The 20,987-nt window shown below is 46.5% G+C and overlaps 1 protein-coding gene across 1 annotated transcript in view; it reads left to right on the top strand.

Moving 5' to 3' along the window:
- The window catches only part of SCYL1 (SCY1 like pseudokinase 1), a 41,705-nt gene extending 20,724 nt beyond the window's left edge, over nucleotides 1–20,981 (top strand). Inside the window, exons 8-18 of the mRNA XM_081967817.1 lie at nucleotides 1,068–1,175; nucleotides 2,051–2,164; nucleotides 3,710–3,865; nucleotides 5,777–5,965; nucleotides 9,747–9,822; nucleotides 13,089–13,277; nucleotides 14,603–14,733; nucleotides 16,040–16,132; nucleotides 16,646–16,897; nucleotides 19,470–19,536; nucleotides 20,646–20,981. Of these exons, the coding sequence (XP_081823943.1) occupies nucleotides 1,068–1,175; nucleotides 2,051–2,164; nucleotides 3,710–3,865; nucleotides 5,777–5,965; nucleotides 9,747–9,822; nucleotides 13,089–13,277; nucleotides 14,603–14,733; nucleotides 16,040–16,132; nucleotides 16,646–16,897; nucleotides 19,470–19,536; nucleotides 20,646–20,770 (1,500 nt within the window). The 3' untranslated portion in view covers nucleotides 20,771–20,981. The remainder of the gene's footprint in view (nucleotides 1–1,067; nucleotides 1,176–2,050; nucleotides 2,165–3,709; nucleotides 3,866–5,776; nucleotides 5,966–9,746; nucleotides 9,823–13,088; nucleotides 13,278–14,602; nucleotides 14,734–16,039; nucleotides 16,133–16,645; nucleotides 16,898–19,469; nucleotides 19,537–20,645) is intronic.
- Nucleotides 20,982–20,987: the final 6 nt, after the last annotated feature.

Here is a 20,987-nt window from a genome sequence, read left to right as displayed (position 1 = left end):
TTGACTGCGAACAGATGTTGCCTAATGTTGATCCTAATAAATGACTACTTTTTCATTGAAACCTGGCTCGATACTCATGAATCAATTAGGGCACTTTTAGGAAACCTGACACCGCCCCGTTATTGCTCCAAATTTCCCCAGATGCTCCCATGTTTCTGACAAGTCCCAAGGCAAAGTGATCACACAGACACACACACCCCTCAAGCAACCTCTGGCTGCAAATAGTCCAGCCCAGCGCTGTGAGTACCACGGCTGCACAGCAATAAATCCAGCAGGGCAAGTTGAGGAGTTCAGGAAGCAAAGGAACACGGCAAGTAATCCAGAAATCTAGAAAGAATGCAAGGAATCCAGGAAAGTTCATCACTCCAGGAATTCAGCGTTTGTTCCCGACAAATGCCCGTTCCCACAGCGGCTTCTTAAGTCTCAGTCCCCAGGTGTGCCTTGTGAAGAGGGGCGGGGCACTCTCCTCCTGAGTAGTCATGTCATTCTGCACTGTTCTCGCCTTCTCTCCACTCTCCGTGCTCTTGGACCAGGAGGGGGTGGTCCTTGCTCATAGAGGAACATTCAAATGTCAGCACTCCAGGAATTCAGCGTTTGTTCCTGACATATGCCCCTTCCCACAGCGGCTCCTTAAGTTTCAGTCCCCAGGTGTGCCTTGTGAAGAGGGGCGTGGCACTTGCACTGTTCTCGCCTTCTCTCCACTCTCCGTGCTCTTGGATCAGGAGTGGGTGGTCCTTGCTCCTTGCCTGAGCTCTGTCTGTCATGTTCATCCTGGGATTCCCCCAATTTGGAGAAGGATGGGGATTGTGGCTCAGGGTAGTGAGGCTGTCTTCGTTTCCTGTTGTGGCACACCTGTTGTGTATCCGCTTGCTTCTGCTCTTTGTGATTGTGATACACATACATACATACATACATATGGTTTTTTATGTCAGGTAGCACAATTTATTTTAATTGTGATGCTCCTGACACAAATGAACAACCTGTTGTGTATATTCAAGATGCTTAATTAGTAACCTTCCATTTCTCTCTCTCTCTTCCTCCTCTGCTTTTCTTTTCCCGTTTTCCAGGTGGGGAAATTTCTGAACAGCCAAGAATACCAGCAAAAAATCATCCCCGTGATTGTGAAGATGTTCTCTTCCCCGGATCGGGCCATGAGGATCCGTTTGCTACAACAGGTTGGCGTCCAAATCACAAAGAGTTGCATTTGTGGGTTGTGCATTTGTTAAGAGAAAGGATGTAGTTGCGTCCTCGGCTCTTTCTTTAAATAAGAGTCCTAGATTTGAGTCCTGCATGGGTTAAGCGATTGAAATCAACGGGCTTTAAAGAGAAATCTGTGTAGGCATCAGGAAGGGAATGAGGTCAGTAAATGCTCTGCCCCATTCAGTTGCCCCGACTGTATCCTGAATCAAGGGATGACAGCGGAGTTCCCCAATCTTTCTGGGTTGTTGTCCCGGAGTTGAGAGGGGGGAAGAGGGGATGGTTTAATGGGAGGGGTTGCTTGCATGAGTATGGACCCGAACCCCTGAGGCGCTCGCATGAGGGGGGCTGTGTACGAACGCATGTACATGCCCTGGCATGCACCAGTTGCAAATAGGCTGTGGCCCACAGGTTGGGGACCCCTGGATTACAGGGGCATTAAAAATTAATAATGAAGGCAGCAGGCAAATTACCCTGTTGCCCCGAAAATAAGACCTCCCCGGATAATAAACCCAATTGGGCTTTTGAGTGCATGCGTTAAAATAAGCCCTCCCCCCCAAAATAAGTCATCCCCGAAAATATTGCAACACAACAGCAGACCTCAAAAATAATAAGACCTCCCCGAAAAGAAGGCCAGGCGCTTATTTTGGGGGTCAAAAGAGAATAAGACCCCATAAGGCACGGTAAATTAAAAAAAATTAAACTGCGTGAATGCAGCCCTTGGGATTAGTGCACGGTTTTAGCGCAAACCTGGGCCCGTTCGGTGTGTTGTGGGAACCTGGTGCAAGCGAGAGAGAGAAATTGCGGGGGGGCTTTTGTAACTGCCGACTGACCGCCGGCGTCTCCCGTCCAGATGGAGCACTTCATTCAGTACCTGAACGAGCCCACGGTCAACACCCAGATCTTCCCCCACGTGGTCCATGGTTTCCTGGACACCAACCCAGCCATTCGGGAGCAGACGGTGAAGGTGAGGCGACACAAAGGGGTGTGAGAAAGGCCTTGGAAGGCGGGAGGCAAAAGACGCTGCCAGATAAGAGGCCGCTTCGCCCTCAGCTGCCTAACGGGTGGAGAAAGAGGGCTTCCCCAGTTTCAGAGGCTGTAAAAGAGACGGTGGGGGGTTCGTACTTTCAGACCTGCAAAATCCTGTTAAGGCAGTGCTTCTCAATTATTTTCTGTCATGCCCCCCCTAGGAAGAAGAAAACATTTCGCGCCCTCCGCGCGACTGTAAATAGTATCATTTGTCTATAAAATTGTTATAAGTACACCTCTGCATAACACTGTATCCTTATTAACGTATAAGAGAATAAAAAAAGAAAGAAATGTGGATCAATTTACAACAAAGAATAGCTTTATTAACTGTAGCAGAAAAGATTTAAAGGAGCACAGGATTTAAAGGAACACAATATTAAAAAAAACTTTAACCTGCAAAACAAAAATATATAAAATAATTTGAGCTGAGCCCCCCTTTACGGAGCCTCGCCCCCCCCCCGGGGGGCCCGCCCCACTATTTGAGAAGCACTGTGTTAAGGTAACCTTACAGCTAAGCAGAATTAGCTCATCCCGTTGGGTTTCCCGACTGGTACGGAATTTATAGGTACGGAACGAGGGAGGGTAGGCGGGCCGTTCCGGTACGGGGGTTGCTGCTTCCGGCATTACCGGGGCATACCACCTGTAACCCACCCCTGGAAGACTGACAGATGTCAAGTTCTCTACTTCTTGGGGGGGGGGGTCACGGAGCCCCTGACGTCCCACCCTGCCGAGTGGGATGAACAACCGTTCATCTGTTGGGAGTCACCATCCCCCAGGGGGTGTTTTTGGGGTGGGGGTGGGGGGCTCTTACATTCAGGGGAGGGATTGAAAAATTGCAGCAACCGGTTCTCTGCCCGATTGCTGGGTGGGCGTGGCCATGCTGGGCGTGGCCGTGCCTCCTGCATCATGGGGGGGGGGGGTTTGCCCTTCCCAAGCTAAGGAGGCTTTTCTCGAGCCTCCAGGAGGACGAAAACGGCCTCCCCCGAGGTCTAGGCCCATTTCCGGACTTCCGGGAGGTTCATTTTTCGCCCTCCCAGAGCCTCTGCACTTACCTGACATCCAAAACAGGCCGCATGGAGACTCCTGGGAGGGGCAGGTGGGGTGGGCGGGGCCAGCCAGTCCTTGCAACTACTGGTTCGGCGAACTAGAAGTAAAATTAAACCATCCGATTTGCCTGAAACTGTCCGAACTGGCTGAATCCCACCCCTGCTTATATTATAATGGCCCGAAGCTGAAGTGGGTGAGGTCATCTATACCCTCCCTTCCAAACCTTTCTTCTTTGGCTGGGAAAAAGACCACAAGGTGATCCCAGTGTCGCTGTCCCCTTAATGTCCACCCTGCGTCCAGGGAGTGACCGGGCCTCTTCTTCCAGGCTATCCCCACCGCCAAGCATCCCCCACCTGGGGGCCCCTTCTGCCTGCCCTTGTTTGCCCGCCCTACGGCTTCTTGCTAAGGGGCTTCTTCTCTTGTGTCTCCCCCACAGTCCATGCTGCTCTTGGCGCCCAAGCTGAACGAGGCCAACCTCAACGTGGAACTCATGAAGCACTTCGCTCGTCTCCAGGCCCGCGACGACCAGGGCCCCATTCGCTGCAACACCACCGTGTGCCTGGGCAAGATTGGGCCATACCTCAGTGCCAGCGTGAGTGGGCACGGGTTCAAGGAAGCAGCAGGTGGGGGGAGGGGGCTTTCGGAGCAGGCGCGGGGAAGCTGGGAAGCTTTAGAGCAGGGATGTCCAACTGTGGCTATTTTAAGACCTGGGGACTCTCCATTCCCCAAGGCTGGCTGAGGAATTCTGGGAGTTGAAGTCCAGAAGTCTTCAAGTAGCCAAGGCTGGCTGGGGAATTCTGGGAGTTGAAGTCCAGTGCCCAGGCTGGCTGAGGAATTCTGGGAGTTGAAGTCCAGTCCCCAAGGCTGGCTGGGGAATTCTGGGAATTGAAGTCCAGTCCCCAAGGCTGGCTGAGGAATTCTGGGAGTTGAAGTCCAGAAATCTTAAGAGTAGCCAAGGTTGGCTGAGGAATTCTGGGAGTTGAAGTCCAGAAGTCTTCAAGTAGCCAAGGCCGGCTGGGGAATTCTGGGAGTTGACCTCCAGAAGTCTTTTTTTTTTTTAAATAAAATTTTTATTTTTATTTTTTTGTTTTCAAAACAAACACAACACATAAAATCTTTTTTTGCATACTGTAGAAAGTATCAGTTGGTTACAAAAGGTTTTCGTGCATCTCTTCCACAGTCATCAATCATAATTCATATTAACTCAAGTATTTTAACTCAGATTTATACATGTTACCGTCATCATACCTCCATTTTCATTTGATTATAATTGTTTAAACGTCCTTCATCATAAAATATACCAAGATTTAAAACATAACCACATACTGGCATTTCATTTGCTATTTCTAAAATCCTCCAATAACACTGAATCTTTATATCCTATTCTAGCTAATAATATTCAATAACAAAATTTTCTAATCCTTTCCAAATGATTATTTGCAATTTACATTCAATTTCCTTATGTTGTACCCATGCCTATATATACCTTGTTATCATTATCCCTCCAGAAGTCCAGAAGTCTTAAAATAGCCAAGGCTGGCTGAGGAATTCTGGGAGTTGAAGTCCACAGTTGTTAAAGGAATCTCTATGGTCATTGAGTGAATCACTGTGGTCATTAAGCAAGCTATCACATGATTGTGACTTGGAAGTTCCCTGCTGGATTCCCCATTGACTTAGTTGGCAATGACGTGAACACTGCAAGCATTGTACATATATGCTGGATACCAGTCACTTGGATGACAAGTGGCTGAACTGCAGTGACGCTGTATTGGTCGTAAGTGCGAGGACCAGACATCAGTCCTGTTTTCCAGAGCTGTTCTAATTCTGAAAAGTCTAGTGACTGGTCATAATTTGCGAATCACCTGTAATTAATGAATGTTCAATGGATTAGATATGAATTAAGATTAGAATGATGAAATGGGAAAGGATCTTAGAGGTCATTTAGTCCAACCCCCTGCTTGTTGCAATGCATCCTGTGTGCCACTGTTCTTTGTACCAACGCTAGCCTTGAACGATGGACTCGCTGATATACAGGTAGTCCTTGAGCTCCGACCACAACTGAGCCCACCATTCCTGTTGCTAAGCGAGACAGTTGTTAAGTGAGTTTGACAAATGTTCTTTCCCCAGTTGTTAAGTGAATCGTTGAAGTTGTTAAATTAGTAACACGGTTGTGAAGTGAATCTATTCTCCCCCAATGAAATGGTCGCAGAAAGAGAAGACCGTCATAAATATGAGTCAGTTGCCAAGCCTGTGAATTTTGATCCGGGGATCACGGGGAGGTGGCAAAGGTTGGAAAACTCTGGAAAACAGTCATGAAGTCATTTTTTTTTCCCCTGGTGCCGTTGCAACTTTGGATGGTCACTAGACTGTTATAAGTCGAGGACTCCCTGTATCAAATATCCCGAGGATTGCACTTGGGGGAGTAAGACTCCTCCGTCCTTTTGGCTGCAATGTCTTCTTCCAGGTGAGGAAAAAACTTGTTTCCTGGATCTTCTCTTTGCAGACGAGGCAGAACGTGCTGATCTCGGCCTTCAGCCGAGCCACCAAGGACCCCTTTGCCCCCTCGCGGGCGGCCGGCGTCCTGGGCTTCGCTGCCACCCACAACTTCTTCTCCATGAAAGAGTGCGCCTTCAAAATCCTGCCAGTGCTGTGCACCTTGACGGTGGACTCTGAAAAAACTGTCCGGGACCAGGTGAGGGGGGTGGGGGTGGGGGGCGGGGGGGGGGAAACTCCCCTTGGGGATTTCTGAAGGGAGGGCGGAGAATGACGTCCACGGGGGAAGCAGATCCAGTTGAGGGATCCCGGGTGCTCTCTGAGCTTGTTTGTTTTCTTGCAGACGTTTCATTACCAACCTAGGTAATGTCATCAGGGCTTGTAAGGAGTGCTGTTTGCTGTTAAGTTACTCCTTACAAGCACTGATGATGTTGGTGATGAAAGAAACGCCTACAAGAAAACAAGCTTAGAGAGCCCCAAGGACCCCACAGTCGTCGTCCTCCTCCTCCTTTACCTCCTCTTCTTCCTCCTCCTCCTCTTCCTTCTCCTCCTCCTCCTTTTCTACAACCCCACATCTCTTCTAGCACTGATGATGTTACCTACTTTGGCAATGAAACGTCTGCAAGAAACCAAAGCTCAGAGAGGTCTAAGGACCCCACAGTTCTCCCCCTCCTCTTTTTCTTCTTCTTCCTCCTCCTCTTCTTCCTCCTCCTCTTCTTCCTCCTCCTCCTCTTCTTTTCTTTTTTTTTTCAAAGAATTTTATTGGTTTTTTAAAACATTTATAGGGAAAAGGGTAAGTGGAATGGTGTACAAATTTTGGCAGTTGCAAGTGTGGCCTCCCTCCAAACTCATTAAGTACATCTAAGTATAAAACATTAATACATGATCATATAAAATCAGCATATTAATTCTAGAAAAATTTTCAATCAATTTATATATTATAATATAAAGTCTACATATAATTTCATTATTACTTTCGGTCTGTTTATAACAATGTGTTTTTCTTATTCATTTTTGTGATCTGAGCTTTCTTGGTATTGCCCCTTCTCCCCCCACTGGCAGAGCTCCGGCCCCTCCCGTGTCCTGCGTATCCGTTGTAGAATCTTCTGTTTTTTCTAGGTTTGTTTTGTTTTTTTCCATAAAGGCCTGTGCCTCTATGGGTGTATTAATTCTAATTCTTGTCTCCTCCCAGAATATCAGCATACCTTCAGGCATCAACCATCTAAACCACACCCCCTTCTGGTATAATTTATTCGCCAATTGCGAATAATTTTTCCTTTTCTCCCTAATTTTTTGGGGGATCTGCTTCAAGATGGTTATCTCCCTGTCGTGATATGTCAATGCTTGCCCCCTTTGTACACCCAGAATTTCGTCTCTTGTGCTTTTCCTAAGGAATTTAATATGGACATTGTGTGTTCTGGCATATGCTGAATTCACTCTATAGACCAGATCTATCTCCCATTCCATCTGTTGTTTATCCTTATGTATGTATTCAGCTAAAATATTAGTCATAATGTCCCTTATATTTTCCCCATCCGCTTCTATAACATTTTGAATTCTAAGATAAAAGGACATTCTCTCAAACTCTGTTTTCATTTGTTGAATATCAAGTTCTTTGTTTCCCTTCTGCAATGCTTCTTCCCCCCCCCCCCCCGCCTCCGCCACCCCACCCTCCACAAGGTCCAGTCTCTGTGAGTTCTTATAAATTTGGACTTGATTCTCTTTAATTTCTTCCTTCATTTTCTTTAATTGTTTCTTAATTTCTTCCTGGCCCTGTATAAGTTGCTGGAGCATTTGTTGCAAATCCATCTCTGTACTCTTAGGTTGCATCAGTTCTGTAATCTTTGACTGTGTGGCAGGACTGGATGTTGCAGATGTCGGTGCAGAAGTAGCAAAGCCAAGTTTTCCAGGGGGTGGTCTTTTTGGAGACATGGTTTATAAAGTAGAGAGATCAGTCAGTATAGAGAATGGACAGCTGGAGAAGTAGAGCAGACAGATGAGTCCAGGAGGCAGAAGATCCAAGCAGATGGGAGTTTCTTTAGTCAGTCTAGCAGTAGAGAGGAATTTTCCCCCCAGGAAGTTCAAGAAATAACAATCCACAAGAGAGTCTTCTGGGTGACACGGAGACAAAGACCGGAAGCCTGAATTTTAAAGGTGGAGTCAGGTTTCACAGTTCATGAAGACAACGGAAGTGTGCCATCTTGCCCTGCCAGCTTTGGGCTCAGAGGCATAGTAAAGTTTTAAAAGTTCACAAAGTTCTCAGGTCATCAATAAGTCCTGGAGCTAAATCCAATGAAAATCACTTTTACAGGGGTGAGGCATCATTGGTTGGCTCTCCCCCCTCCTCCTTCCCCTGGGGGCGAAAGCAAAATTTTCTCAAGCCGCTTGTCCAAGGGGGGGGGGGAAATCCCCCTCCCTCCAGCCGCACCTCCAAGAAAATCCGAGAGTTTAACTTTAAAATTGCTGAAAAGTCCATCAAATCAAAAGAAAGGGAATGAAGAGAGGAAGCACCTCACCACACCGCCGCTGCTTCGTTCAATTTTGCATCGTCCGATCAGCCTGGAGCGAGACGCACGCGCGCCCTCCGAGACTGCTCCTCGATGCCTGGAGCAAAGCGGAGAAACCCCCACCAGCCGCCGCCAATGCCAGGGTCCTCCGCGAGCCGCTCCTTTGGCAGGACACCTCTCCGGGGCGTCCTGTGCCCCCCCAGAGGCGGGGAAGCCCACCGGGGAGCGGGAGCGGGCAAGGAACTTGCCCGTCGCCGTAGCCGCCGGAACCGGAAGTCCCTCCTCCTCCTCTTCTTCTTCCTCCTCCTCTTCTTCTTCTTCCTCCTCCTCCTCTTCTTCCTCCTCCTCCTTTTCTTCTTCCTCCTCCTCCTTTTCTTCTTCCTCCTCCTCCTCTTCTTCCTCCTCCTCTTCCTCTTCTTCCTCCTCCTCCTCTTCTTCTTCTTCTTCCACCTCCTCCTCTTCTTCCTCTTCTTCCTCTTCTTCCTCCTCCTCTTCTTCCTCTTCTTCCTCCTTCTCCTCTTCTTCTTCCTCTTCCTCCTCCTTTTCTTCCTTCTCCTCCTGCTCCTCCTCCTCTTCCTCCTTCTCCTCCTCTTCTTCTTCCTCCTCCTCCTCCTCCTTTTCCACAGCCCCATATCCCTTCTAGCACTGATGATGTTCCCTAGTTTGGCAATGAAACGTCTGCATGAAAACAAACAAGCTCAAAGAGCACCAAGGACCCCACAGTCCTTTTCTCCTTCCTCCTCCTCCTCCTCCTCCTCCTCTTCCATCTCTTCCATTCTGCAAACCCTACACTCTTCTAGCACTGATGATGTTCCCTAGTTGGGTCACGAAACGTCTGCATGAAAACAAACAAGCTCAGAGAGCCCCAAGGGCCCCTCATGTCAACCCTGCGCTTCCTATATTCCCCTTTGCTGGCCATCCAGTTCCCAGTTGCTCCGTCCTAGCCTCCTATCGCACAGGTGCAGCCCTGGAGGGCAGGCGCTGTGCCCCCAGGTGAATCTCTGCCCTTGAGCGATCCGAGGGAAGGACGCCAGGAAAAGGACGCCCAGAGTTACTGAGAAAGTGGGGTATGAGTGGAATAAAAATGAAAAATAAAATAAAAATGCCCCCGTCTTTTTTTGTGCGTTGGAGCCACAAATTAAAAGAGGTGGCTTTTGATAGAATGAAAAGCAGTCCTCGACTTACGACCATAATTAGGACTGGAACTTCTGTTGCTAAGCAGTGTGGTTGTTCATGCCCGAAGCCTGATTTGATTACCTTTTTTCGTCACAGTCATTAAGTGAATCCGGCTTCTTTGACTTTGCCTTCTGGAATGATTGTAAGTCGCTTTTTCAATGCTGTTGCAACTTTGACCGGTCACTAAATGAACGGCTGTAAGTCGAGGACTACCTCTAGTTTGCAGAGCTGCGGGGGAAGCTTGTGATTGTGTTGGCTTTTTTTTTTTTTAGTCTCTCTTTGCTCTTTTTTCCTCAGGCCTTCAAAGCCATCCGCAGCTTCATGACTAAACTGGAGACCGTTTCCGAAGACCCCGATCAGCTCTCAGAACTCGGTGAGACCATCCTGACAACCAGTAGGGGCCAAAGAGTCGGGTTTGGACGTCGGGCCTGGTGGTCTGACTAAACCGGGGTCGGCAACTGGCGGCCCAGGATTGTGTGCCCGGCTTGGCCCACTTTGCGAACCCCGCCCCCTCTTCCTGCTTAGAATGCCAAGCCCCGCCCAAGATATTTGGGCTTTGTGGATCTGGTTTGCTGGAATAGAGTTCTAGGGCTGGAAGGGACCTTGGGGGTCTCCAATGCTGGCTGGGGAATTCTGGGAGTTGAAGTCCACACGTCTTAAATTTGCCAAGTTTTATTTATTTATTTTATTTTATTATTTAGTTTGTCAAACGTGTACAGGACAGCAGGTAGAAATATAAATATGGATGAAAGAAATGAATGCAAATAAATGGGGCAGTGGGACAGGGACCATAGGCAGGCTGATGCGCCCCTTTACGGACCTCTTAGGAACGGGGTGGGATCCACAGCAGACCGCTTAAGGTGGAAGCTGTGGGAGTTTGAGGATGTAAAAACAGAGTCAAGTAGAGCATTCCAGGCGTTGACCACTCTGTGGCTGAAGTCGGATTTTCTGCAATCAAGTTTGGAGCGGTTTCCCTTGAGTTTGTATCGATTGTTTGCCCATGTGTTATTGCAGTTGAAGCTGAAGAAGTCGTTGACAGATAGAACGTTGTAGCAGACAATTTTGTGCACTATGCTTAGCTCAAACTGTCGGTGGCGTAGTTCCAAGGTTGTCCAAGGCCAAAATTTCGAGCCCGGTGGCATAAGGGATTCTGTTGTGAGCAGAGGAGTGGAGGACTCTTCTTGTGAAATGTCTCTGGACTCGCTCGCTCGTATTAATGTCCGATATACAGTGTGGATTCCAGGCAGACGAGCTGTATTTGAGGATTGGTCTGGCAAAGGTTTTGTATGCCCTGGTTAGCATTGCAATGTTACCGAAGAAGAAGCTTTGCAAAATTAGCTTAACAAGTTTGCAGAGCCCTGTAATCTAGTAGGAGACTCCAGTGTCAGGCCTGTCTCAGCTTGGACATTTAGGGAAGAAAAACCCTCGACTCCCATTTGCAGTGAAAGGTATACTTTTACTAAAGTTAATTGGTTACAGCTTAGGAAAGCCAGATCTGAAGATTCCCACGTAAGTCCAGGTTAAGAAGAGACTGGACAAAGCTTTGTCTGAAAGAGCATAGTGCAGTGATGAGCCCAGATATGAGGGCGCGCACGCTCGTCAGGGCCGCAGCCCAGAAGAGGAGCGGCAAAGGGGGCATGCGCGCACCGGGAAAGGAACTTCTGATTTCCGGCGCACGAATGCGCACCAGCTAATCTTCTGGTTACTGGTGCACATGTGTGCGTGAAAATCAGATGCCCAGAGTGCATGCGCACGCCAGAAAATGGAAGCCCAATTCTTCCGGCATTGCTGCATGCACGAAGGCTAATCATTGCACACACATGCATGTCATAAACCCAGAAGAGGAATGGATGATGGTGTGTGTGTCAGGCAACATGGCTCTGCATTGCCATCATGGGTATAGGACTTCTTGCCTGAGCAGGGGGTTGGACTAGAAGACCTCAAAGGTCCCTTCCAGCTCTTGTTATCCTGTTAGTCCAACCTACTGCTCACAAAGCATTTCCTGTGAGATGTTTTGAGGAATTGTTGGAAATGTGAAAAAATGCACAAGCAACATTAAAAGGTAGTAAAGAGCCAGAAAAATTGTTGGAAGAGGAGCTAGGAGAGGAACAGGCAAGGAACACAAATGAACAAGAAGCTAGAAAAAGAAATGAAAAACAAAACTCAGCGGGACAATGCGAGATTTATAGAGATTTATAGAGGCACAGAAAGAGAAGAAGAGAGGAAAAAAGGGAAAATGGTACCCCCAAAAGAAACTAGCCCAAAATAGAGAAACAACGGGAGGTGGAAAAGAAAACACTTAGGGGGAGAGCCATCCAGACAATCTCCCAAAAAGTGATAGAAAAAATTCAGAAGCAAAGATACAAGACATATAAAAAGAGAAAAGATAATCCAGGAATTGGAGATTAGTAAAATGAAATGTAATATTTTAAACACGGCAATAGTATCTATCTAATTAAAGTGTATGTGAGCTATATGAATACTTTTAGGTGTGCAAAGTAATTACGTTAAATGCTTACTATATTAAAAAAACCTGAATTTGAAGACTTGTGGAAAAAGGAAATGATAAGTTTGGTTTATTTTTAAACGGAAGAAAAAAACAACATTGTTTATCTATACAATAAAAATTAAACATTAGAAAACATGAGAAGAAAAGTCATACGGCTGAAATGGGAAATATAAGATGTGCTGAAGTATAAGACACACCTAGCTTTTGGGGAGGAAAACAGGGGGGGGGGATCTGCTTCAGCCTCCCAGCAGTTTGCCTCCTTGCAACAAACAGCAAACAGTACAGACGATATACGCTGTTTGTAGGGTTACATTTCAGACTATACGTGTACAGATGCTGTTAAAATCGATATGGCTTTCTGGAAGTATAGTTATTCTCTGCTATTTAAAAGAAGATACAATAGCACTGGGCCTCTCTTCAGATCGAGCATTTATTTTAAAAAAGCTTCTTCATTTTGTTAAGCTGCCTAGAACAATAATAAAGCAGTCTTTAAAAAAAATAAGTCTAATAATTTGAACTTTTATAGGCACTTATAGTTGTTGACTTCCTTGCAGCAAACAGCCTGATTAGCACAAGAAAAAAGAATCCCAGCAATTTGCCACGTGGAGCAAACAGCAACTTTCACTTTCAGCTTCTCCCGATCATCAGCTGTTTCAGGCTGCAGGGATTGCTATAGCCCAGGGGTGTCCAAACTTGGCAACTTTAAGACTTGTGGACTTCAACTCCCAGAATTCCCCAGCCAGCAGTTTCGACACCCCTGCTATAGCCTATTGCAGCCTCCTCAAGCGCCCCCCCCCCCTTGCTGCAAGGAGGTAAATTGCTGGCAGGCGGAGGCCAAAGGGTGGGGGCCGGTGGGGCTACATTCAGTGTATAAGACGCACCCAAATTTTCACCCTCTTTTAGGGAGGAAAAAGGTGCATCTTATACTCCAAAATACGGTAATATAAAATGAATTATGTATATGTGAAAATGTTAAAGGGGAAATCTGGACAACACTTTGTTCATACAAGAATTTTTAAGTATGTAACCAAAAAAAAACCTTTGCAAAAAAAAGAAAGAAAGAAATTCCTGACGTTACAACGGTGTGACTTGAACCCAGGACCCTGCCCTTTCTGTCTCTCTCTCTTTAGAAAAAGATGTCCAGGCCGCATCCATCAGTCCCGGGGTGGGCTCAGCAGCCAGTTGGGCCGGCTGGGCTGTGACGGGGGTCTCGTCGCTGACGTCGAAGCTGATCCGGACAAACGCTGGGGCCACGCCGGGGGCCGAGCAGGTGGCTGAGGACGCCCCCGTCAAGAAGCCGACGGAGTCCCCCAATCCAGGTCGGTGGGGCTGCTAAGCCACCCTGGGGAGCCTTCTAATTTAGCCAGGCTTCGAATGCTGAGGAGGCTTAAGGAGGCCTCGTCTGGGTTAGGTGGGCTGTGTGAAGGGGGCCAATTTCGCTATACAGGGAGAACTATTTGTTTAGTGACCGTTCAGAGTTACAACGGCATTGGAAAAAGGGACTTGTGGCCACTTTTCACAGAATTACAGCCATTGCAGGACACACACACACACACACACACACCGTGGTTACATGGTCAGAAACTGGGCGCTGGGCAACTGCTTCGTATTTATGACGGTTGCAGTGTCTCCCAGGGACACGTGGTCCCCTTTTGCAACCACCCGACAAGCAAAGTCAATGGGGAAGTCAGATTCACTTAACAACCATCTATCTATCTATCTATCTATCTATCTATCTATCTATCTATCTATCTATCTATCTACGGTATCTATCTATCATCTATCTATCTATCTATCTCTATTTATGTATCTGTCAACATCTATTTATATGTATCATCTTTCTATTTCTATCTATCTAATCTATCCATCCATCCATCTACCTACCTATCTATCCATCTATCCATCCATTCATCCATCCCTATTTATCTGTTTGTCTGTCTGTCTATCTATCTATCTATCTCTATTATGTATGTATCTGTCAACATTTATTATCTGTGTATATCATCTATCTCTATTTCTATCTAGTGATCTATGTATATCATCTATTTCTATTGTCATCCATCCATCCATCCATCCATCCATCCATCTATCTATCTATCTATCTATCTATCTATCTATCTATCTATCTATCTATCTATCCTAAACTACATATGTCTATTATCTATGTACAGTATCTGTAACATTTATTATCTATGTATATCATCTATCTCTATTGTCATCCATCCATCCATCCATCCATCCATCCATCCATCCATCCATCTATCTATCTGTCTGTCTATCCTAAACTACATATGTCTATTATCTATGTACAGTATCTGTAACATTTATTATCTATGTATATCATCTATCTCTATTGTCATCCATCCATCCATCCTATCTATATCTATCTATCCATCTATCCATCCATCCATCCATCTATCTATCTATCCTAATCCATACATCTCTATTATCTATGTATCTGTTAACATTTATTATCTATGTATATCATCTATCTCTATTATTATCCATCCATCCATCCATCCATCCATCCATCCATCCCTGTCTGTCTGTCTGTCTGTCTGTCATCTATCTCTAAAACATTTATCTATATTTGTCTCTCTGTCTTCCTATCTTACCTCTGTCTAAAACATTGATCTCCCTTTAGGCACCGGGGCCCCTCCTGCTTCCGAGGGAGCAGCTCCCAGCCCCTCCAGTGGGTGGGACGTGGAGGAGGAGGTGGGGGAAGAGGAGGGGGCAGCTGACCAGTGGGATGATGAAGACTGGAACTGCTTGGAGGTAAAAGGTCACGGGGGGTGGGGGGTGGGTGGGAGCTGAAAATGCCTCTTGGCCAGAGAGCAGAGACGGATCAGAGATGCCAGGTCAGCACCATTCATTGGCAGACAGTCCTTGACTTAACAAGGTAGTGTGTGTGTTTGAAGTTACAACAGCATTGAAGTGACTTATGGCTGTTTTCAATATGTTCTATAAATAAATTGATAGATGATAAATGGATGGATGATATAGATAGATGATAGATAGATGATAGATAGATAGATAATGATAGATAGATAATGATAGATAGATAGATAGATAGATAGATAGATGATAGATAGATAGATAGATAGATAGATAGATAGATAGATGATAGATAGATAGATAGATAGATAGATAGATAGATAATGATAGATAGATAATGATAGATAGATAGATAGATAGATAGATAGATGATAGATAGATAGATAGATAGATAGATAGATGGATGATAGACAGATAATGATAGATAGATAATGATAGATAGATAGATAGATAGATAGATAGATAGATAGATAGATAGATAAATAGATGATAGATAGATAGATGATAGATAGATAGGTAGATAGATAGATAGATAGATAGATAGATAGATAGATAGATAGATAGATAGATAGATAGATGATAGATAGATGATAGATAGATAGATAGATAGATAGATGATAGATAATGATAGATAGATAGATAGATAGATAATGATAGATAGATGATAGATAGATGATAGATAGATAGATAGATAGATAGATAGATAGATAGATAGATAGATAGATAGATAATGACAGACGGACAGACAGATAGAGACAGAAAAATGATATATGATAGACACAGAGATAGCTAGATGGATAAAGATAGAAGAGATAGATATAGATAGATGGATAGATGTAGATATAATGATAGATAGATAGATAGATAGATAGATAGATAGATAGATAGATAGATAGATAAATAGATAGATAGAAAGAAAGAAAGAAAGAAAAGAAAGAAAGAAAGAAAACTGATATATGACAGACAGAGAGATAGATGGAGAGATATAGATACAAGGTAGGTAGGTGGATAGATAGAAAATGAGAGAGGGGGGGTATGGGAGAGAAGTTTTAGAGATGAGAGAAGGAGATGGGCAGGTGTTTGAGAGAGCTTTCAGAGATGATAGTTGGGTAGATAGGTAGGTAGACATGATAGATAGATATGGCTAAGAGAGGGAAGGAGGGAGGGAGGGGTTTTGGAAGGGAATGGCAACTGAACTGCAGGGGCTGTGAGTTCTGGACAACTGAATGTCCCTTTGTGCCAACAGCAAGAAACAGAGCAGCCGAAGGGGCAGCCCAGCCCAGACGACTGGAACAGCCCTGGCTGGTCAGAACCGGCCCAGACCTTCGGCAGTCGGACAGTAAGTCTGTTTCAGGCAGCCTCAAACTGACTCCTTGCTTCCCTGCTTTGGCTCCTTCATTTTCCACAGGCGTAGTTAGAAGGACATACCAGCAGGTGGCAGAGTGGGTCTGGTCTTGCTCAGGTTCAGGAGATTGGGATTGGGATGGGAGGCCACATGGTGAGCCACAGCAGTAGGCTCGACTTGGAAGTACCAAAAAAACATCCCGTAGGAAGACCAGAGAGCGTGTGTAAAATCTTCCAGGATGGGTCAAGGTCAGTCCCAAAGAATTATCTTGGCTTGGAGGTCATTTTTATTAGAACGAGGTTGGGGGACACTCCGTGGTTGTGGTAGGGGGCATATCAAGGCACCTGTGGGGCTAGCATCCCCCCTCAAACTCTGGAAACAATACAGAAAAATCCCCTTCTTTCTTTGGTCCAGACGTTTCTGCTCTTTCATGAGGACTAGAAACTTCCCGTCTTAAACATTTCTCTAGATTTTGCACAGACGGGGCTTTTGCCTTCCGTTTCGTAGGTTACGACCACAGCCTCCGACAGGCAGGACTCCGACTGGAGCAGCTCTGCCTGGGATCTGGAGCCATCCTGGAGCCCCAAAAAGGGGGCAGCTACCCCCGCGGACCCTCCCCGCTCCAGCCTCGACACAAAAGCACCTGCAGCCCACCAGGACTTCAAACCGGCGAGCGATTATAACTGGGGGAGCGCAGGCTCCGGGGACAAATCTGATCCGTTTTCCTGTCTGGTTGGGAAGGCAACATCGGAGAGGCAGGTGCGTGGCGGCTCTGGGGTCGCAGCCTGTATTGGGTGGGTTAAACCATGGTTAGCTTCATCATGGATTGTCGCTAAGTGGTTGGTTGGTTGGTTGGACTTCTATGCCGCCCTTCTCCCAAAGGACTCAGGGCGGTGAACGACATAAAAACACATATTAGAAAAGTGAAAAGAAAGATTAAATAGAATATCCCCCCCAAAAAAACCCAATAGACATTTACAATGAGATTTAGAAATTAAATTAGAGATAACAATTAAAATTAATCATTTATTTTATTCAGGCCAGGCCGGCTTGCTGGAAAAGCCAACTTTTTAGGGTGTGTCGGAAGGACCGGAGGTCGGGGATTATGTGGAGCTCCGGGGAAGGCGCTTCCACCCAGAGGGAAGGCGCTCCCACAGAGAAGGCTCTCCCCCTGGGGGTCGCCAGCCGACACAGCCTGGCCTGAGGAGGCCAACTCTGTGGGATCGAACTGGACGCTCTCCTCTCCTCTCCTCTCGAGAGCTTCCAGTAAATGAATGGAGGACTGCTGAAAGTGGCATCAGCAAAGGAAAGAGGCTTGTTATTCACCTTGCTTTGAGCCAGGAAGTGTCTGGGATGGTTTACTAGCCTTGTTGGCTGGGTGCACTTAACACTTGAAGTTAGTTAGCTAGATAGATACAGATAAACAGAGTTGGAAGGGACCTTGGAGATCATCTAGTCCAACCCAAGCAGGAGACCTTACACCCTTTCTGACAGGTGGCAGTCCAGTCTCCTCTTGAGAGCTTCCAGTGATGAAGCTCCCACAACTTCTGAGTAACAGAATAATAACAGACTAGCAGACTTGGAAGGGACCTTGGAGGTCATCTAGTCCAACCCAAGCAGGAGACCTTACACCCTTTCTGACAGGTGGCAGTCCAGTCTCCTCTTGAGAGCTTCCAGTGATGAAGCTCCCACAACTTCTGAGTAACAGAATAATAACAGACTAACAGACTTGGAAGGGACCTTGGAGGTCATCTAGTCCAACCCAAGCAGGAGACCTTACACCCTTTCTGACAGGTGGCAGTCCAGTCTCCTCTTGAGAGCTTCCAGTGATGAAGCTCCCACAACTTCTGAGTAACAGAATAATAACAGACTAACAGACTTGGAAGGGACCTTGGAGGTCATCTAGTCCAACCCCCGCCAAGCAGGAGCACCTACACCTTTTCTGACAGAGGGGCAGTCCAGTCTCTTCTTGAAAGTTTCCAGTGATGAAGCTCCCACAACCTCTGAAGGAACTTCTGTTCCATTGGTTGATGGTTCTCCCTGTCAGGAAATTCCTCCTTATTTCCAGGTTGAGTCTCTCCTTGGTCAGTTTCCCTCCATTCTTCCTTCTCTGGCCTTCAGGGGCTTTGGAGAATAGGTTGACCCCCTAACTCCTCTCTGGGGCATCCCCTCAAATATTGGGAGATGCTCTCCTGTCTCCCCTGGTCCTTCTCTTCCCTAGACCAGCCAGGCCCAGTTCCTAGAGTCTCAACGTCTTGTTTAGAGTGTGGGAACCAAAACTGGATCCAGTACTCTAGGTGTGGCCTTACTAAAGCTTTATAGAGTCATACTAGTGATCTACATGTGATCTTGATTGTATCCCTCTGTTCATGCAATTTAGGATTGTCTTGGCTTTTTGGGCTGCTGGCTCCTATTTTGCTGGTTGTCCACTAAGACTCCAAGATCCCTCTCACACTCACTGCTATTAAGAAGCCTGGTTTGACCCAGTCTCTATATGTACGGTCAGTTACTTTGAAGGAAGTATTTCAACCCTTCATGAACCAGGTTTTCATCTTAAGCCCATCATATGATCCATCTGTTTGGACGTGCCTATTCCATGAATGTAACCATGGTGTCTGGTTAATCCTGGTTTAGCATGCAGCTTCACCCGTCTCCTTTGTGAAGTTACCCATGGTGGTTAGTAAACCCAGTTTCATTGCGTCGCGTGAGGTTTGGATGCAGGCAGTTGAGTTTCATTCAGTAAACCCTGGTTAAACTACTCTACATGTGGGAACCTAGGCAGTGAATATCTTGGATGCCTGGGTGAGATAGGGGTTAAAATCAACTTTTTGCTGAACCACAGGGTGTTCTAACCCAGCTCCCCAAATACAACCAACCCTCTGTAATCGAAGCAATAATTCCTTTATTAGGAACACCGGCAGCCCCGGCCAAAAGTTTCTCTCTCACCGCAGGCTAAGAAGTCCATCCGGCAGGGAGATGAATCGTTGTCTGCCATATCTATTCATCTCCGCCCCCTGCCTTTTATCCCCAGAGCTCAGCTGGGGTTTCTCTAAGCAGCGGTGGCTCTTCTGTCCCAAGGACCATCCCGTAGATTTCCACTGCTCTCCTCTCCTAACCCTAACCCTGATTCCCATGTCGCCTCCTCTTCTGATTTGGTGCTGGAGGGACCAGTAGCTGACAGGCCACAATGCAGGGACTAGAAACATGAGAATGCAAACTTCTTCTCTTCTTAAAGATTGACCGGATCGCAACCACATCCTGAACCACCCTGCTGTAGGGTGGTTCAAATGCCAGGCCAGCCTTTACACTCATATATTCTTTGCTTCCTTAGAAAAATACTGATGCCCTGCGTGAATGGACCTTTGAGGAAAACTGGGCCACACTGGACTCCGATCAAGGTATGGTTCCTCCCCTCTGTGTATTTACCCACCTCGTCCTCAACATACGACCTCAACAGAGCCCAAACATTTTGTTCTTGAGACATTTGTTAAGTGAGTTTTGCTCTGTTTTAGCAATAGCAATAGCGCTTAGACTTATATCCCGCTTCACAGTGCTTCATAGCCCTCTCTAAGCAGTTTGCAGAGTCAGCCTCCTGGCCCCAACAATCTGGGTCCTCATTTTACCCACCTCGGAAGGACGGAAGGCTGAGTCAACCTTTAGGAGGGAGGGAGGGAGGGAGGGAGGAATAGCACTTAGACTTATATCCCGCTTCACAGTGCTTTCCAGCCCTCTCTAAGCGGTTTATAAATATCAGCCTCTTTCCCCCAACAATCTGGGTCCTCATCTTACCAACCTCGGAAGGACGGAAGGCTGAGTCAACCTTGAACCGGTCAGGATCGAACTGCTGGCAGTGGGCAGAATTAGCCTGCAATACTCCAGCCGAACCACTGCGCCACCAAGACCTTTCTTGCCATCATTATTAAGTGAATCAGCGCAGTTGTCAAATTAGCCACATGGTTGTTAAGTGGATCTGGCTTCCCCATTGGCTCCATGACCACCGAACACTGCAACCGTCATAAATGTGAATCAGTTGCCAAGATCTGAATTTAGATCCCGTGATCCAGGGGATGTTGCAACGGTCATAAGTGTGAAATGCGGTCCGAAGTCACCTTTTTCAGTGCCATTGTAACCTCAGTTACTAAGTGAACTATTGTAACTCAAAGAGTATTATTCTCCTTATTATCCTTTACTGCCTCCTATTGTTATTGTTGTTGTTTCGCATGTACAATTTCTGCACCGGAGACAAATTCTTTTTGTGTCTAATCACACTTGGGCAAATAAAGTATTCAATTGAATTCAATTCAATTCAGTTCAATTCAGTTCAGTTCAATTGAATTTAGTTCAGTTCAATTGAATTTAAGTTCAGTTCAATTGAATTGAATTCAGTTCAGGTGAATTCATTTCAATTCAGTTCAGCTGAATTCAATTCAGTTCAGTTCAGTTGTATTCAATTCAGAAGGACTCATCAGCCACCCGGCCACTTTCTCTTTCTTTCCCGGATCTGCAGGTCCCAGCAAGACGGAGCTGGCCCGGAAGAAACGGGAAGAGAGGCGCCAGGAAATAGAAGCCCGGCGAGCCGAGAAGAAGGCAGCCAAGGGACCCATGAAGTTGGGGGTCAGGAAATTGGAGTGACACTCCTGCCCCACGCCCTCTTCTTCTTCTTCTTCTTTCCTCCTCTTCCTCCTCCCTTCCAGCGTTGGACAGCTGGAGGCCTTCAAAGAGACAGCAAGAAGGAGGCGAAGCGTCTTCAACGCTGGTTCCCCAACCCAGTTTTGAAAGGGGGCAGGAAAATCGGGATCCCGTCCATCCGGTCTTGCTCGGTGTGGGGGCCGCCACCCAGGCCCACCTG

Source organism: Natrix helvetica (assembly GCF_964273705.1).
Source record: "Natrix helvetica genome assembly, chromosome: 16".
Taxonomy (NCBI): Eukaryota; Metazoa; Chordata; class Lepidosauria; order Squamata; family Natricidae; genus Natrix; species Natrix helvetica.
Note: the sequence above shows the minus strand (reverse complement) of the source record. Positions and strands in the feature narration are given on the sequence as shown.